This window comes from Micropterus salmoides, unplaced genomic scaffold (assembly GCF_014851395.1).
Source record: "Micropterus salmoides isolate LMB-PRFRI ecotype aquatic unplaced genomic scaffold, ASM1485139v1 Ms_hic_scaffold_2, whole genome shotgun sequence".
Taxonomy (NCBI): Eukaryota; Metazoa; Chordata; class Actinopteri; order Centrarchiformes; family Centrarchidae; genus Micropterus; species Micropterus salmoides.
Genome location: NW_024041150.1, coordinates 11,547,067 through 11,562,540, shown reverse-complemented (window position 1 = coordinate 11,562,540; position 15,474 = coordinate 11,547,067). Strand labels below are relative to the sequence as shown.

General features: G+C 40.2%; 1 protein-coding gene across 5 annotated transcripts in view; it reads right to left on the bottom strand.

Moving 5' to 3' along the window:
- The window catches only part of map4k2 (mitogen-activated protein kinase kinase kinase kinase 2), a 41,871-nt gene that overhangs the window by 4,333 nt on the left and 22,064 nt on the right, over window positions 1–15,474 (bottom strand). Inside the window, exons 12-31 of one of the 5 annotated variants that reach the window (XM_038730733.1) lie at window positions 13,441–13,557; window positions 13,139–13,217; window positions 9,390–9,448; window positions 9,256–9,308; window positions 6,944–6,982; window positions 6,455–6,488; window positions 5,396–5,552; window positions 4,983–5,158; window positions 4,731–4,772; window positions 4,269–4,353; window positions 4,019–4,098; window positions 2,566–2,626; window positions 2,363–2,486; window positions 2,094–2,152; window positions 1,869–1,972; window positions 1,014–1,191; window positions 855–923; window positions 673–759; window positions 525–595; window positions 363–418 (exon numbers count right to left, since the gene is read on the bottom strand). In XM_038730733.1, the coding sequence (XP_038586661.1) occupies window positions 363–418; window positions 525–595; window positions 673–759; window positions 855–923; window positions 1,014–1,191; window positions 1,869–1,972; window positions 2,094–2,152; window positions 2,363–2,486; window positions 2,566–2,626; window positions 4,019–4,098; window positions 4,269–4,353; window positions 4,731–4,772; window positions 4,983–5,158; window positions 5,396–5,552; window positions 6,455–6,488; window positions 6,944–6,982; window positions 9,256–9,308; window positions 9,390–9,448; window positions 13,139–13,217; window positions 13,441–13,557 (1,730 nt within the window). The remainder of the gene's footprint in view (window positions 1–362; window positions 419–524; window positions 596–672; window positions 760–854; window positions 924–1,013; window positions 1,192–1,868; window positions 1,973–2,093; window positions 2,153–2,362; window positions 2,487–2,565; window positions 2,627–4,018; window positions 4,099–4,268; window positions 4,354–4,730; window positions 4,773–4,982; window positions 5,159–5,395; window positions 5,553–6,454; window positions 6,489–6,943; window positions 6,983–9,255; window positions 9,309–9,389; window positions 9,449–13,138; window positions 13,218–13,440; window positions 13,558–15,474) is intronic. The other 4 variants (XM_038730734.1, XM_038730736.1, XM_038730735.1 and 1 more) reach the window with 4 other exon arrangements.

Genomic DNA, 15,474 nt, shown 5'->3' with positions numbered 1-15,474 from the left:
GCTGCTAGAGTCTTCACAAAGACCAGGAGAGTGCATCACATTGCTCCTGTTCTCAGATATAATGGCTTTCTGTTTATCAAATAACTTACTTTTAAATACTACTTTTGGTTTTTAAGGCACTGAAAAGTTTAGGGAAAAATCCATTTCTAACCAGTGCCTTTTAAATTTGTGACTATTTATTCATATCTGGCCTGCACTGTAATTTTTATTCTCATGTTAAACTTATTTTATTAAATTTGAGCTTATTTGTATCTTCTATTTTGTTTTACTTTACTACTACAAGTACCACAGCTATTAGCACTATTTTTTCCACAAGCGAATGACATTGATATGGTCAGATTAGTGTTGTCAGATTAACGTACCTGTTTGTTCCCAAAACTCTGAATACTCGACTCTCATCTGTAATTTCTTGCGTTATCTGCAGATAAAGATGAAATTTATTTTTTCATAGACAGTGCAAATATGAATTTGACTATATCAAACACACGACATCAGCTCAATACCAGCCTGTCAAAGCTAATTACCTCATTTGAATGAAAGCTCCTCCCTTTAAGGCCATGCTTCCAGAACGCCAGAACACTATCCTGTAGGCAGACTGTCAAAACATGTCATGTCACCCAACTGTCAGTAGGAACACCAAGTTGCATTCATTTTTCACATGATTGTTTCTACCTAGAGTTTCAATGGGGAAGTCAAAGACCATTTCAGCAGCCAGCTCTTTGGACGGTAGCCCTCGGAGGTTCACAGTCTTGACAGTTTCTGTTCAATGAGCGTCAAGATTGAGATATTTTGAATCAGTATGAAAGATTGCTGGAGGATTTATGTGTTTATGTGTTGAGCTTGAAGTGACTTACTTTCCAATGCGATGAGAACAGTGTCTCTGTCCAGTTGGGTTATCTGTACTGCCATGAGTGCTCCACTATCTGCAGACGCACAGACAAAGAGAATTAAGTTTAAGCTTTAAGCTGAGCTCTATAAGCAGGCAGTGGAAAAAACACAGCTGTCCATCCTACCTGGTGCTGAAATAGGCGTGCTGTTCAGCTCAATAATATCAAACTTGAGCTGTTGGCTGTTTGGGCCTTTCCCATTACTACAGTCTCTCACCCCGACGCACAGCTGGGGAAACTCATCTGTCACCAACACCAGCAGCTCAAATACAGGCAGAGTGTCTGGTAGCCTAATCGCTATGTGCTTCAAGTCAAACACATGACAACACAAAGAGGAAGAGTCAGGTTACATCACACTAACAATGCGACTGATCAAATTTAACCATAGCTGATTTTAAAGAAGAGGTCATATTATGCTAATTTTCTGATTCATAATTTTGCAGCACCTCTTTTCAACCTGTGTGGTGACCGCTCCATTTTAGCAACCGAGTGAAGCATCTCACTTCTATTAGATCTTTGTTGGGAGTTGCACATGCACAGTACCTAGGTAAGGTCTACTAGCCAATCAAAAGCAAAGTAAGGCAGGTCCCGACATACAAGGTAGTGTGATCCAAAACAAAGCCGCTTCAGCCGGTAACCGTGGCCAAACACAAGCAGAGCAACATCTTGTCACTGTGGGTGCTGCAGCTCAGTGTGTTTCTCCTCCACTGTTTTTGAGGGCGTGCCTGACTAGCCGCTAGGCGAGCATGATGCAGATAGGTTACGGAAGTAAAGCCTGGACTACAAACAAGCGGTTTTCAGGCACCTCAGAGCAGAGTTTTCTGTGGGAGATGGGAACTCCCTTTGGGGTGGACTTTGGGCTTTTTCACTTTGCAAACCTGTTACATGCACAAAAAAGGTATCACAATAAAGGGAAGGGGAAAAGCAGAACCAGACCCACTATCGGTTGAAGCGTGTAAAGCGTAACATGTCTGTACAAACCTTTAGATGCATGAACTTCTGCAGAGGCTCATACCACAACAGTAGCACCAGGCCCGATGGAACTGCCCCACATAGAAATGTACTGTCTGTGTATGGGTTTCTTGCTGAGAGAGAGAAGAAAGGTAGAGATAATGTTGTTGTTATTACTGAATAATCATACAGAGCATGTAGAGGAAATCAGAATCAGAAATACTTTATTGATCCCCTAAATTCTGCATCACTTACCTACACTACATCTCCTGCAGCCTTTAGTGTCGGGAATCTTCACAGATATGGCATACCTTCTGTGGATTGAGACAGAATAGTCTTACACCTTTTTCACAGTGACAACAAACAACATAGCTGTCACCTAAAGCCGCGATCTGTAGATTTAAAAATGTCTTACTTTGGTGCCATCCTGTGGAAGTATCAAGAGCTACACTATTACAACTACTGCACCTACAGATTTACCTTGACACGACTAACAACCTACTACAACTGATGTCCTGTCCTACCTGGGGTTGATCCTCTCAGTGAAGCGGTTGGTGCTGAGGGAGAGACTGCTGTGTTTCTTCTGGACATTTCCTCGCGGTTCAAACAAAGCCGTCAGACTGTGGGAGTAAAGCTGGGAAGACTTCCCTGCAGGATGGATACTTTCTTAGTGCAGAACACATACAGCACTCTGTGTGACAAAGCCGACATTTGAAGAATTTGTTACCTGATACAGACATCAGCACGTTGTTCATAACATACAGCCACGTACATCGCTGAGGGAGCAGCTGTGGGAAGAACGAAGAGACAACCAACATGAAACAATTCATGTTTACCATGTCCTGGACCTGTAGTATACGCTAAACACATTGCACACCCCGACTGCCTTGAAATATCAGAAGAATCAGAAGGAGCTTTACTGCCAAGCAGTGTTTTACACATAGGAGGAATTTGCTGTGGTGATAAGGTGCTACACGTAGACAAACATACAGTCAACATAAATAAATGTAGAAATATATAAATATGGAATGGAAGAACAACGTTGCAGATATATATGCATTATTCTGGGTCTGTGCCGTGCAGAAGTTACGCAACGGAAGAGAATATTGTGTACATATATATATATAAACTGACAACATAAAAATATACAACAACAAAGATCATCATGACGGTCATTTCTTCAAGCTCTTCTTGGGGGATCTCAATGCATTCCTAGGCGAGATGGGATATGTAGTCTCTCTGTGTATTCTGGGTCTGAACTGGGGTTTCTTCCCATTTGCTTGGGATACCTCTGCAGGGAAGTATTCAGGAGGCATCCTGATCAGGGACCTGAACCACCTCAATTCCTTTCAGTGAGAAGGAATAGTGAACTAGTGAACTCATTGCAGATCTCTAACCTCATCGCCCTGTCTATACGTAAAGGAGAGCAGTGAAGAAAACTCTTTTCTGACGCTTGTATCCCTCATCTCATTCTTTTCTAATCATGACCACAGGTGAGAATCAACTACTTGCCCCAAATGTCTACAATACTGCAACAAGGTTCAAGTTTCAATAGCCTGTTCAAAGACCGTTGCTCAAGGAGAGACGCAATTCTGCCCTTTCTGGTAGGTATAATATTAAAGTGTTATTATTTTACACACTGCTAGACGCTGTTCCAATCCATTTGTTTATCTCATGCTTTATCTTAGACTCACTCACAAACAAAACCCTGAGAAGCTTGAACTTGGGGAAGCAGCTTGCTCCCAACCGGCATGGGCGATCCACCACCCTAGCAGAATACTACAGCTCCATCCAACCGACTTCATACTCGTAAAATCCCATAAGCTTTTCAGAAATGAAGAACCAGTCCAGAATCAACATTACTCCTCCTGGATCTGAGGTTTCCACAATCAGCCAGAGCCTCCTTTCTGATCACTGGTCTTTGAGCTAATGTGGTGCTCATTACACATGAACCATCGTTTGATCCAACATGGTGTCCAATAACAAAGCACCACTGAGATTCAGATCCGTCAGACCTTTCCTCTCAATTGTCCCCGAACTAGGTTTTGTCAGTTATTGCCAGTGCTAGCAGAACTATCTATGTGTTTTTTTGCAAGAAAACAGTGACTTCAACAGTCACTTTGGAGCGTATTTTGTTGCAACAAAATAACGCTAAACACATGGACCAGTCCTTGTCTTACCTTCTCTAGTGTATCTTCATGAAGTTCATTAAGGTTCAGTGTGTAGATGCCCTCCTCGGCCCCAAGTATAAGGTACTGATCTAAGAAGGAAATGTGTTCGTTAAAGAGAAAAACTGGAAACTAAGTAAGACAATCATATAAATGTGGGACATTGATATTGTTGTTACTAGTACGGTTGATGAGATACCTAGCAAAGCTTCTGTTTTGCCATAGAACAAAAACTACATGCATTAGAGTTTTAACACATTACCTCTTGTCTTGGGTAAAATCCAGGTGACAGCACAGTGGATTTTAAGAGGACAGCCGTTGAAGACTTTAGAGAAACAGGCTCCCATCTACAGAACCAGCACAGCAACTGAATCACTAATGGTCCGACGTGGATATATTGATACTGTATATAATATAGTGATATTCATTCACACCGAAAAGTCTAATAATGTTAGTGTTCGCAAGCTAGCTAGCTAGTACATTATGTCATGTATTTACGTTGCACTAGGCTACTTTGCACATCGGTGACTCTGAATACCAATAAACAAATATATTTCCATTTGATGGAATGGTGCAGCAGTAAAAACATCAGCTGGATTTTGTCTCAACTGTTCCTAGTGCAGCTTGTATCATGCAATGTGAGCAAGCGTGTATTATTGTCATCAGGGCCCTGCCATTGGTCAACTTTTATTGTCGGTCACATGCTGTTAGATTTCACACTTACATGGACTTGAGGGGTAGGAGGAAGTCCATGACAAACAGCCCTCTAGAAAGGTCAGAGGTTACACGTAACAAAACAAAAGGGAGGATAAAAACGCTACATCAGATGCAAAACAAAACAACATCTTGTTTGGTTGCATGGTTTGTCATCTTCCAGACAGACATTACTCATTAGGAAGTTATTAGGTTAGCAAATCACACGAGCTTATTGATGTTTGCTACTGATATGAGAGGCAGATGTTTGGCTTGAACTCACAGAGTCTTCGGGCTTTTTCCTCAGTGTGCTCCATTCAGGTGACAGTGGTGTCTCTCTTTTTGGAGAGCAAACAGTGGTAACCTTGGTCTTCTCTGCTGTTACAGCGTCCGCCACAGGCAGACATGGATCACTGCAGCGCTGTCTGATGTCCTGTGTGGCTGAGCACCTGGCCAGTACTTGTTGAACACATAAGAGAGGACGGGGATGTTATTTGTGTCAGTCTAGGTCTTGACTTGATCCTGAGCTGGTTTAAACTCACAGATAAGACCTCAGACTTGACTGTGTGTGGGTCTTGGTGCTCCAGGCTACATAGAGTCTTGGATAAAGCCAAACAAAGATGGCTGTCCAGCTAACCACAAAGATGTTTCTCTTAGTTACTGAAATGCTGATATGTTGGAGATGACATGTTGTACCTGTAGTGGAGGTGGAGTCAGCAGTGATGGCAGCATCAGGGCCCAGTGTACAGCTCGGTCTAAGGGTCAGGTCTCTGTTCTCTTCGTTGGGAGCTAAAGAGCTGAAGGCTGGCAGGGAGGCTGTAGATGGACTGAACAAACCACTCTTCCTACCTCCCTGAAAAACACCAGGAAACACATTGCTCACTAATCGGATCATCTTTCAATATTATGATCTCAACCTATGTGGCAACTGCACACTGTAAGAATTTTTTTTTAACTTTGCGCCATAAACAGGTTAAAAAGGTACACATTTGGTACACTTAAATTCATCAAACTAACATCAGCCTCAGCTATACTTTGAAATTGTTGCTAACATGCTACATGCTTTAATTTACAAATACATTATTTCCATTTGGTTTTTTGTAAAGAACTATTCAGTTTGTACTAATTGTAAAGAAAACAGAGACAAAGGTCTGACACTGTTAGTTCTGTTCTTTTAGTTGTGTGGCGTTCAATAGCAGTTGTTGATTGCAAGAGGAATCTCCTTGAAACAACTTCTCCATTTAAACTCTAGTCAATATAATTAATTCTTAATTTATGGAAAAGTCATATATATTAAATTGAATGCTTTTCTGCAGACAAGTTTCACATTTTGAATGTTCAGCTCACCTCTTTAACTGATTAATGATTTTGTTGTTTGTAATAAGCATTTTTTTCCACTTGTGAAAAGTTCCAGTTTTCATGTGTTGGGAGATGATTTTGGAATGAGCTGCCATCTGATCGCTCTCTAAGCTAGTTTAGTTTAGCTTCTTTACCAACTACCTTCCAGTGGACAGACGTTTTTATTGAATTTATTACATTCATTACATTTTTATATAACTGATATTTATTTTCTTAAATTTAATTATTCTTTTTTGTATTCTGATAATATCCCCCCCAGTAAACCAGTCCAGTCACACGTTCAGAGTAAAGACACAAATCTAGGTGTATACATACTCAAACCTAGGATAGAATCAGTACATAGTAGTATACAACTGGAACACAGCTTCAGTTTAAGTTTGTCAAGTTACCACTCACATCAGTAGATGGCGCCCTCCTAATGGTTAAACTCCTGAAAAGACAAAGGAGCAACAATGTCCTGATCAGGCTCCAAGCATTTTCAAATCAAGTCACGTGAGGAGATCCAAATCAAGCGTCATGACAACAAGCTAGACAACAAAAGCAGAGGCTGAATATGCTGAGGGCAGGGTAACAGCAGCACATAAACAAAAACCTTGAAGAAACACCACAAAAAAAGCAGACAAAAAAAAGCCCAAAAGCTGAGTGGGGCAGTGCTGAATCACATCCAGGTCATGAAGACGTACAGCAGGACTTTGAGGTTTTGGGATTAGCAAGGAGTGAACACAAACCCACTGATTATGTCAAAGATGTTTGGCATTAGCAGATAATCACATCTTAAAAAATAAAATAAAATAAAGAATCACAAGCTATTTATTTCAGGTAATATCATGTGGGATGGGTGGACACTGCTGTTAGGAGAGGCGGGAGTTGATGGACGTGGCCTACCTCAGCTGCAGAGCTTGCTCCACACATTCCAACAGGCTCCTGCAACAGGAAGACCTGGTGTTTATCTGACTACGGGCCTGAATGGCCCATAACAATGGGAGGGAAGGAACCGTATCGGTTTATAAAGCCTGAAAACAGTGTTGATAGATTGACTGAGGCTCAGACTGCTGATAGTCTGTACCAGTTTAAAGGATAATTCCAGTTTATTACAACTCAGATCTTATTCTCTCAGTTTTGGCCATCATCACTGACAGTAATGATAGCATTGTGATCACCAAGTTAAATGCTAATTGCTCGTCATGAGTCCTATTTACAGCAATTTCGGATAACAAGTGATTTTCTAGTTTTAAAAATGACTGACGCCCCTGGGTTTGATTCCAGTCCAGGCCCTTGTCGCCCCCTCTCTCCCCCATGCCTTTCCTGTCTCTCTCCAGCTATCACTATCACACAATAAAGCAGAAATGCCCAAAAATTATTATTATAATAATGTGTCTATTTACTGGCATGTTTCTTGAAAACTGACTAGCCTCTGAAAACAAGTTGATAATAAGGTGTATTACACTCAGTTAATTACTTACTAAAAGTTGTACTAATTAAATAAGGCACATGTGTCCATTTTCCTTCAACCAAGCCAAAACAAATACACGGCTATATTTCAGTATAAACCAAAGGATATGACATATCAAAACAGCAATGCAGTCACTTTACATTATCCTTTGATTTCCACCTAAGCTGAAACTTGCACATAGTAAGAGCCTGCAAAAGCCTCCACATCCCCCCAAATAGTGACTTCAGTGTCCATAATCCAGACTAAAGCCCTGTTCCTGAGACCTGGCAACACAGAGAGATCATCATCATTTTCATGCTAAAAATGTTATTTCCAATGATAATATTGCCACTACAGTTAGTTACTACAATTATAACTACCGGTATATGTGATAACACTATTGCTGCTAACCTAATCCTGCTACTACTATTTTTTACTGCGAATAATAGCCCTACTACTAGGACTAGTAATAGTCTGCTGTCAATAAGAAAAATGATTCCGTAACAACCAGCCCATTTAATCCGTCTAACTAAAAGATGCCTCATTCCTTTAAACACTCTGAGGCTTTAATAGCCACACTCTGTCATTAAAGATACAGTACCTTCTCTGGTTGTGTTATTGAGTCCAATAGTGCTGCCCCCAAATCCGCTGAGACAATTTGGCAAATTTGATGCTGTGGCCTCACTTTCACTGAACACGGAAGCCTAAAGAATGTTTTTGGCATATGCGACTGGTGAGCAATTCTAATTGAATTGCGGTCGTGCTCGTCTCACGCACACAGCCGTCTACTGCCAGAGTTGAAATGTGACCAGCAGTGTAAATCAATGGACGAGAGACTGATCTTTGTAATTTATGAATTCCCTGAAATATTTCTAACATTACATATAACACATTATAATATGTTATCTATTTTCTACATAGTTATCCTAATCAATCAGTTAAAAAGTATTCAAATCAATTCCTTTTTATGCATTCTACTTCCTTATCAAAACCTGGCTCCTTCATTACCCATAATGCAACTCGGCCACCAACAGTTCAGTTGGAGATGCGCAGTTTTTTTTCTTCACTCATTTTTCATCACAAGTAACACTACTGACGTTGACAATAATGTAATATAATACAAATATAAATATATTTAAACCATTATATCTACCGAGAGGATGCAACTCAATTTAACTTTGGGAAACTTAACCACTTGTTCTTCATAGAACATCTGCTACTCAGCAAATCATGTATCCGTAACCATAAAATGTTATGCAGCATGCTAGTAGAGACTAACATATCATCCAGCCCGTAGCCTCAAGCAGAGATGAGCAGCGAGCTACAGGGGTCTGGTGAGCTCCTCAAACTTGTGGTCTAAAGCTTCAGTCGATGCTGACTCAAGCAACATCACTTTTTAATCTTCACACAGCTCCATCTGCAGGCAGCAAAAGGCTTTATAACTTTGTTCGATATGCAGTAGTTCTTTTCAACACCTGGAAACACACTGATGTTTAAAGTCTGTGGAGTTCCCCTTTAACACGCCCGTGCTCAGTTCACTGTTTAGAAGATCTAGAAATCAACACATTTCACAAGCTGCGAGGAAATCCTTGGATTTGGGGGCACTACTGGACACTGTTAAAAAATAATCAGAGTGTATTGTTTTCAAAAGGTCATTTTGGATGTTTTTCCATTGTTGTCCTGTATCTCAACACTGAAACACCAGAATATTCCCTATACAGAATGAAGGAAGAGAAGTGAAGGAGAAAACAGAGAGGAGTCTTACGGTGAGTTGTCTTCATCTCCAGACAGACTCCAGTCATCTTCATAAGAGCCCTGCTGAAAGGGGAATCCGAACAGAGCTTGGTCATATTCATGAATGTCACCAGTAAACAGCTCTCTCACAAAAACGTGCATTACCAAATCAGGATAAGGCTCTGTGACTTTCCTCCGCGGAGGCCCAAACTTCACTTGGTCAACTGCAAAGAAAAACAGAATAAGAATGAAGTGAGTGTGGGCTTCATCAGAGTAAGACAATACAGAGCAGGCCAATGTGCTCTCACACAGTCCGCCTGTTTTTATGTTCACTCTACTGATGAGCACTCAATCTCAAGTGCATTGATTAGCTTTGGTTAGAGCTAGACATAGGATGCACTCTGCAACCACGCACAACCTATCGTGTCAATAATGAGCTAACTACAGAAGACTAGCTTCTGCAGCCCTGACCCCACACAACAGCTACACTGACAAACACAATGCCATTTTTTAATGTGACAGTTCCAATTCACTTGAATACATCCAGAGGTTTTGCTGCTATAGTACTTGGGTTGGTATGGCCAGTCAGAGTCAGTTCACAGGCTATATGACTTTGTGTTATATCATGGGTTGCTTGACAGTAACCCATGTAGATAGGTTGATGATGTCTGGGCACACAAATCCGATCTGAATACTGATTTGACAAACAAATCAGATTTGCCTGCAGTCTGAACAAAGCCTTAACAAAATAAAAACTATTGCTATTTTGTTCAATATATCAGGATTTTGTTGAAACATTTTATCAAAGACTGACCCTCTGAAGTCATCGTAATTTCCACAGAGAAACACACAGACAGATCATATCTCCACAATAAGGTATCTTCAAACCTACTAGGCAACATTTTCCATTGATATTTATGGTGCACAGAGGGGAAAATCTATCATTTTAGGAAACTACCTGATGATTCATTAAATCCCACCAGGAGGCCAAATATTTCCATGTGTATGCAACATATCAAAATCAAATCATCAGTTTTTTCTGAGCACATTTACGCTCCACAGATGGATAGAACACTTTCCTCTAGTGACACCATCAGGTCAAAATATCAGCTTGGAACATAAGTTCCTCCAAGTGTCACATTCAAAGGTGATATAAACACTTTTGTCTTTAGACATGGTTAGACAACACGTCATATGACCCATTTAAAGCATGCTAAGACCATAGCTTTTCAGCATAGGGATAGACCCTTTGGATTTTAATGACCTGATTCGCTTTCAAGAATATTTTGTAATGTGCTCATATTCTGTAAAAGAAAATGTACACATACTACGTGTACATATAATTATTATGAGTTATTCCAACCAAAGCCAGGGGGGGCTACATCTTCAGTTTAATTCTGCAGACTAGCTTTTGCAAGTATCTTGCTTTGGTTTCTCTGATGACTTGACTGAGATGTGAGACGCAGGAGGAAGCGGGTGTAACCACAGAGAACCTGAGATATCGGCTGACAGTTTGAATTTCAAGCAGAGGACGGGGAAACCAGTGAACCAGAAAGCAGAAGTTGTTATCTCGTCTCTGCTCAGTTAGCTCTGACAGTGTTGCTGAATGCCAGACGACAGATGAGACGTCAGTCATCCTTTTAAAGTTTATAACTTATTAGGAGAAGTCGTTGTTATTCTTTAAGTTATTTTCTTTGCTTTTTAAAACTGAATTGGAGCATGAGGGGTTTGTCATGAGAAAACTAAAAAATATTATTTATTTTCCATGTTTTACTCCATTTACTACAAATGACATACTTTGAATTTCTTTCCGCCATCCAAGCAGTCAGTGGTTTCACTTCACTACACAATACAAAAATCTACTTGCATAGACTTGCAATAAAAATTCCATCACAGTGAACATGGTGTGTGCTCTTTTGGTCAAAGATTGAAGAAAGTGTCCTTGCATGGTAAAGTAGCTGATTTTAAAGCTCTGCATGTATTATAATGTTAACACAGATGATGCCAGCAACCTCGCATCGTTATTTGCAGCTTGGTGTTGCCGTGTTGTTGCATTACTATTTTTGGGTTTGCCTTCTGCAAACCATCCATCCATCCATCGTCAACCGCTTATCCTGCGTACAGGGTCACGGGGGGGGGTGTTATCTGGCGTCATCATTAGGTCACATTTAAATTTGCCTAATGACCAGATACCAGTAAAACTAATGACATTTCAACACCAAGTACAGATGAGGCTAAATGCTGGCCTGCCAGTATTTTGTACCACACAGCCACCAGCATGGATGTAGGCTTTTGTTTTTAAACAAATGCAAATACAGTACGTTGTTGCAGGACAGATTTGACACTTTAGTCTGAAAAACATTTAACAACAAAAGATGTACAAGAACTTTCACCTTAATCAAATGCAAACTGTCTGTTTACTATCTGTCGGATTAAACATGATTACAAATCTGACCACATATTTGATGCCAACCTTTGGTACCCTACTGTTGCTGGTACTGCCCAATACCCAGCCCAGTCTATTAGTAATATCAGCCTAGTAGCAGTAGTAACAGCAGTAGCAGTGTGAACATATATTGGTCAAACTGAGGTGCAGGTCTTATGTGTTTGCGGCTTGTGCGTCTATGAAGCACACACTATGTAACGGAAGGTGAGGTCAGCACCAGGTTGGTGTATGATATAGTACTCGACAGAGTGTGAAGCCTGACGATCACACCAGAAACACTTACGCCACAAGAAGCCTTTTGGCAGTGCAGCAGTGTGAAGTCACTCCAGCCAGTGCATAGAAGTACCAGTGTCTGTCACACACTAATGGCATGTTCTCAGTGCCATCCTCTGACGCAGTATCCATCCCACATGTATGGACGGGTTACAGGACGAGGGCAGCCATCAGCAGGCTGACTGAGAGGCTTTTGTTCTCATTCATATTATGGAGATTACAGCGCTGAATACTGGGGGTCATAGTAGACAATGAAGCCACTCTTCAGCAAATACAGCCAGCATACAGTAAATTTACACATGCGTGCGTTTACAAGCACAGCCATCAAGTGCACTAGCACACAATCAGAAACAAACTCCAGTTAGTGTGCAATATTTAAGATGTGGATGATATTTTGGCTGGAAGGTTTGCTGTAGGTTTGTCTCCTCCACCCTTACTCATTCTCTCATTTCATTCTCCTTCTTCTTTTTGTTGTGTTCTTTCGCAGTAATGGATAATAACATGTAAATGAGATAGGGCTGTATAAAGATTGGCTGTCTATAATATACAATGTTTGCCATATAGATGTCATGGTGCTTAGCATTTATATTGCTGTTCACTTGTGTTGTTTACATAAAATAATTAAATGAAATCTAAATGTCAAAAAAAAAGCCATGGGCCAAATTACTGATGATGGTGTTAGATGAAAGTTCAGGGGATCACCAAAGTCAGTAGGATTCATCCTCTGGGGAGCATGAATGTCTCAACAACATTACACAGCAATCCATCTGATGGTTGTTGACATATTTTAGTTCGAAACATCCCACTAATGTTGGTGAAAATACACCTACCAACACATCTAAAGTTTACTAATTGCATTTGTTGAATCTGTCCACAAACAGAAATGTAAAAAGCTATGTGCTGGAATTATTTCTTATTCATCCCTCCAGCACTTCTGTGAAGCATCCCTGGCTATAGCTTTCAAATACAGTCAGTGAGCACAGCAATATAGAACAAAAGCATTTCTGAATGTATACTTAGTTACTGTCTAATCCACATCCAGTCAATATCAGCGTCATCTCCTACATCCAATACAGGGAGGTGCAGGATATGTTTCACACAAAGACAGGAAAAATTCACCTTCCAACAACACCCAAAATGTCAACAAAGAAGGTTCCTTTAAAATGTGTCTGTATGTGTGTGGGTGTGTCCTCACATTGCTCTTCAGACAGGGTCCTCTCTACAGGCAGGTGTTTCCCTGCTGACTGGATCTTGTCAGGAGCCACTTCCCCAATCTGTCAACAGATCAGATTTATAAGAATCACCATCAAAAACACAGAGTCTGACATTTGAGCATATAGATTAGAAATTTCAGTTAGATGTCACAGCACAGGGACACAACTTAAAATTCTGGATTATTGGTTAAATACCGAAACATAAATATCATCTTATAGGCAGTGTGTCAACTTGTTCCTGTCCTGCTCTGGTATCAGTTCTGCCACTCCTTGTAGTACTGACCTCCAGCTCGTTGTCGTCCATGCTGTGTGAGTGGGTGGGGTGGAGCTCAGGGTTGTTGGCCATGTCCAGCAGCTCAATGACCAGGTTGCGGGTCAGCAGCTGTGTCACAAATGGATGCTGGAGGAAGAAGTTACAGTTCATGACTGCGATCGTGATCGAAAACTCTGTTGATCTCATAAATCCACGCAAAATGGTGTTGGAAAATCTACACTTTACGTATGGCCTTCTAATTAATGGGAATTTCAGTCTTTGGAAAGTAATTTTTATAATTAATTTTAAGATTACTCGATACATTGTTTTGTCTACAAAGTGTCAGAAAACTGTTACACAGAGAAAAGCAGCGAATCCCGGAAAAAGTCTGAAATGTTTGATGATTTATTTATGATCAAAATGTTGTTGATTAATGTTATCCAGAGCCTTGAGCAGCTGCCATTGGCCCAGGAGATTGTAGTTGTACTTAGAGGTATGGAGAAAAAACTATGCACATCCAACCTTCTACATCCAAACCTTTCTACAGGTGCTGGACTAAACAGGAGACATCAAGGCAAAAAGTAGAATCTGCATGGTCCCACAGTGGGTTTTTTATTTACAGTATCTGTGAAACCTTTCGATCAATCAGATCTTCTTCTGGCACAACAGCACTAACAAACATCTCATGTTTATATAAACGTCTCAAAATGATGACAATCTACTGCACAACATGCAATCAAACTGGAAAGCCATTTGCTGTAACCCCAGGCGACCATTTGTGTCTTCACAAAACAATGAAGCGATCACTGATCACAGGAGTCAACAACTGCAGGGTCAGGGTTAGGGAATGCAGAACAGCGTGCAGACTGTACTTCAGGAGTATAACACAAAGATATTATCTATTACTGTAAATATCTGTGTTTGGATTTCTGCTGGAAGTCTTTTAATGCTATTCATGAATACTTTTTATGTATCTGTATGAGTAGCTGTTCACAAAAAACTAAAATTTTATATATATATAACAATATTTGAAGCATTTACATAGATTAGTAAAATAAAAATGGCATGAACTGAGGTTGCAGTGGGAATAGCTAGATCAAAATAAAGTTGATCTGAAGATTGCCACTACCGCTCACTAGGCCATACTCCATATTGAAAACAAAGAAATAAAATTGTGCACATGCAATTGGAGGAGATCCAGATAAAAGTAAAGCTGTTGTAGAGAGAAGGAGATTTCTATCAACAAAAAATGTTAAGAGGTGTCTTGGCCATTTTGAAGCACTTCTTGTTCTTGTTTAAATGTCTTTAAATTCACAAGTGCTAGACTTTAACATGTCATCCTCCCCTCTCTCCTGTTGCTCTATTCTGTAATCCAAGAAAAACATCTTGTGAAATGAAAATGAATGTCTTACTGTCACACTTAAAATGATCCACTCCTTTGTGTTGTTTATTTTACTTTTTGCCTTTTTGTTTCCATTTTGGCAAATCTACATCATGAAAAGCCCTGCTGATTTAGCTACTGCCAGTTGTCTGTTCACACTTTATAGACATCACAGCAATCATCCTATTTCTACAATTTGAAGGATAAAATGACAATCTGAGTTCCAGCAGTGTGTGTATGATGTTTTTGTGCTTTGATTTGACTGAGAAGACATTTGTGGCAAATTGTATCAATTGGGTGACAGAAAGACCATAAACATTACATATAACACCCCCAAGTCGTCACAGATGGACTACTGAAGACCCCCTGGCATCAGTTTGTAACGCACTGGGGGAAGCCCTGTAGCGTCTTTTTTGAATGCTAAAGGTAGGTGTAGGATATTTAACACAAAAGCCAAAGGAGGTGGTTGGGGTGTACAGGTGAGCCAGAAACCGGACTTCCAACCAGGAGGCCGGTGTTTGTTTCCCGTGTGAAAACAAAAAATCTAAATTAAATGTTTTTATTGAAGTCACATAGTAAGTATGTGAAGTTACGTAAGTAAAGTTGCTTTACTTAAGTAAGTAAAGTCACGTAAGTAACGTTGTTATTTTAACCCAAACCATGATGTTTTCCTAAACCTAACC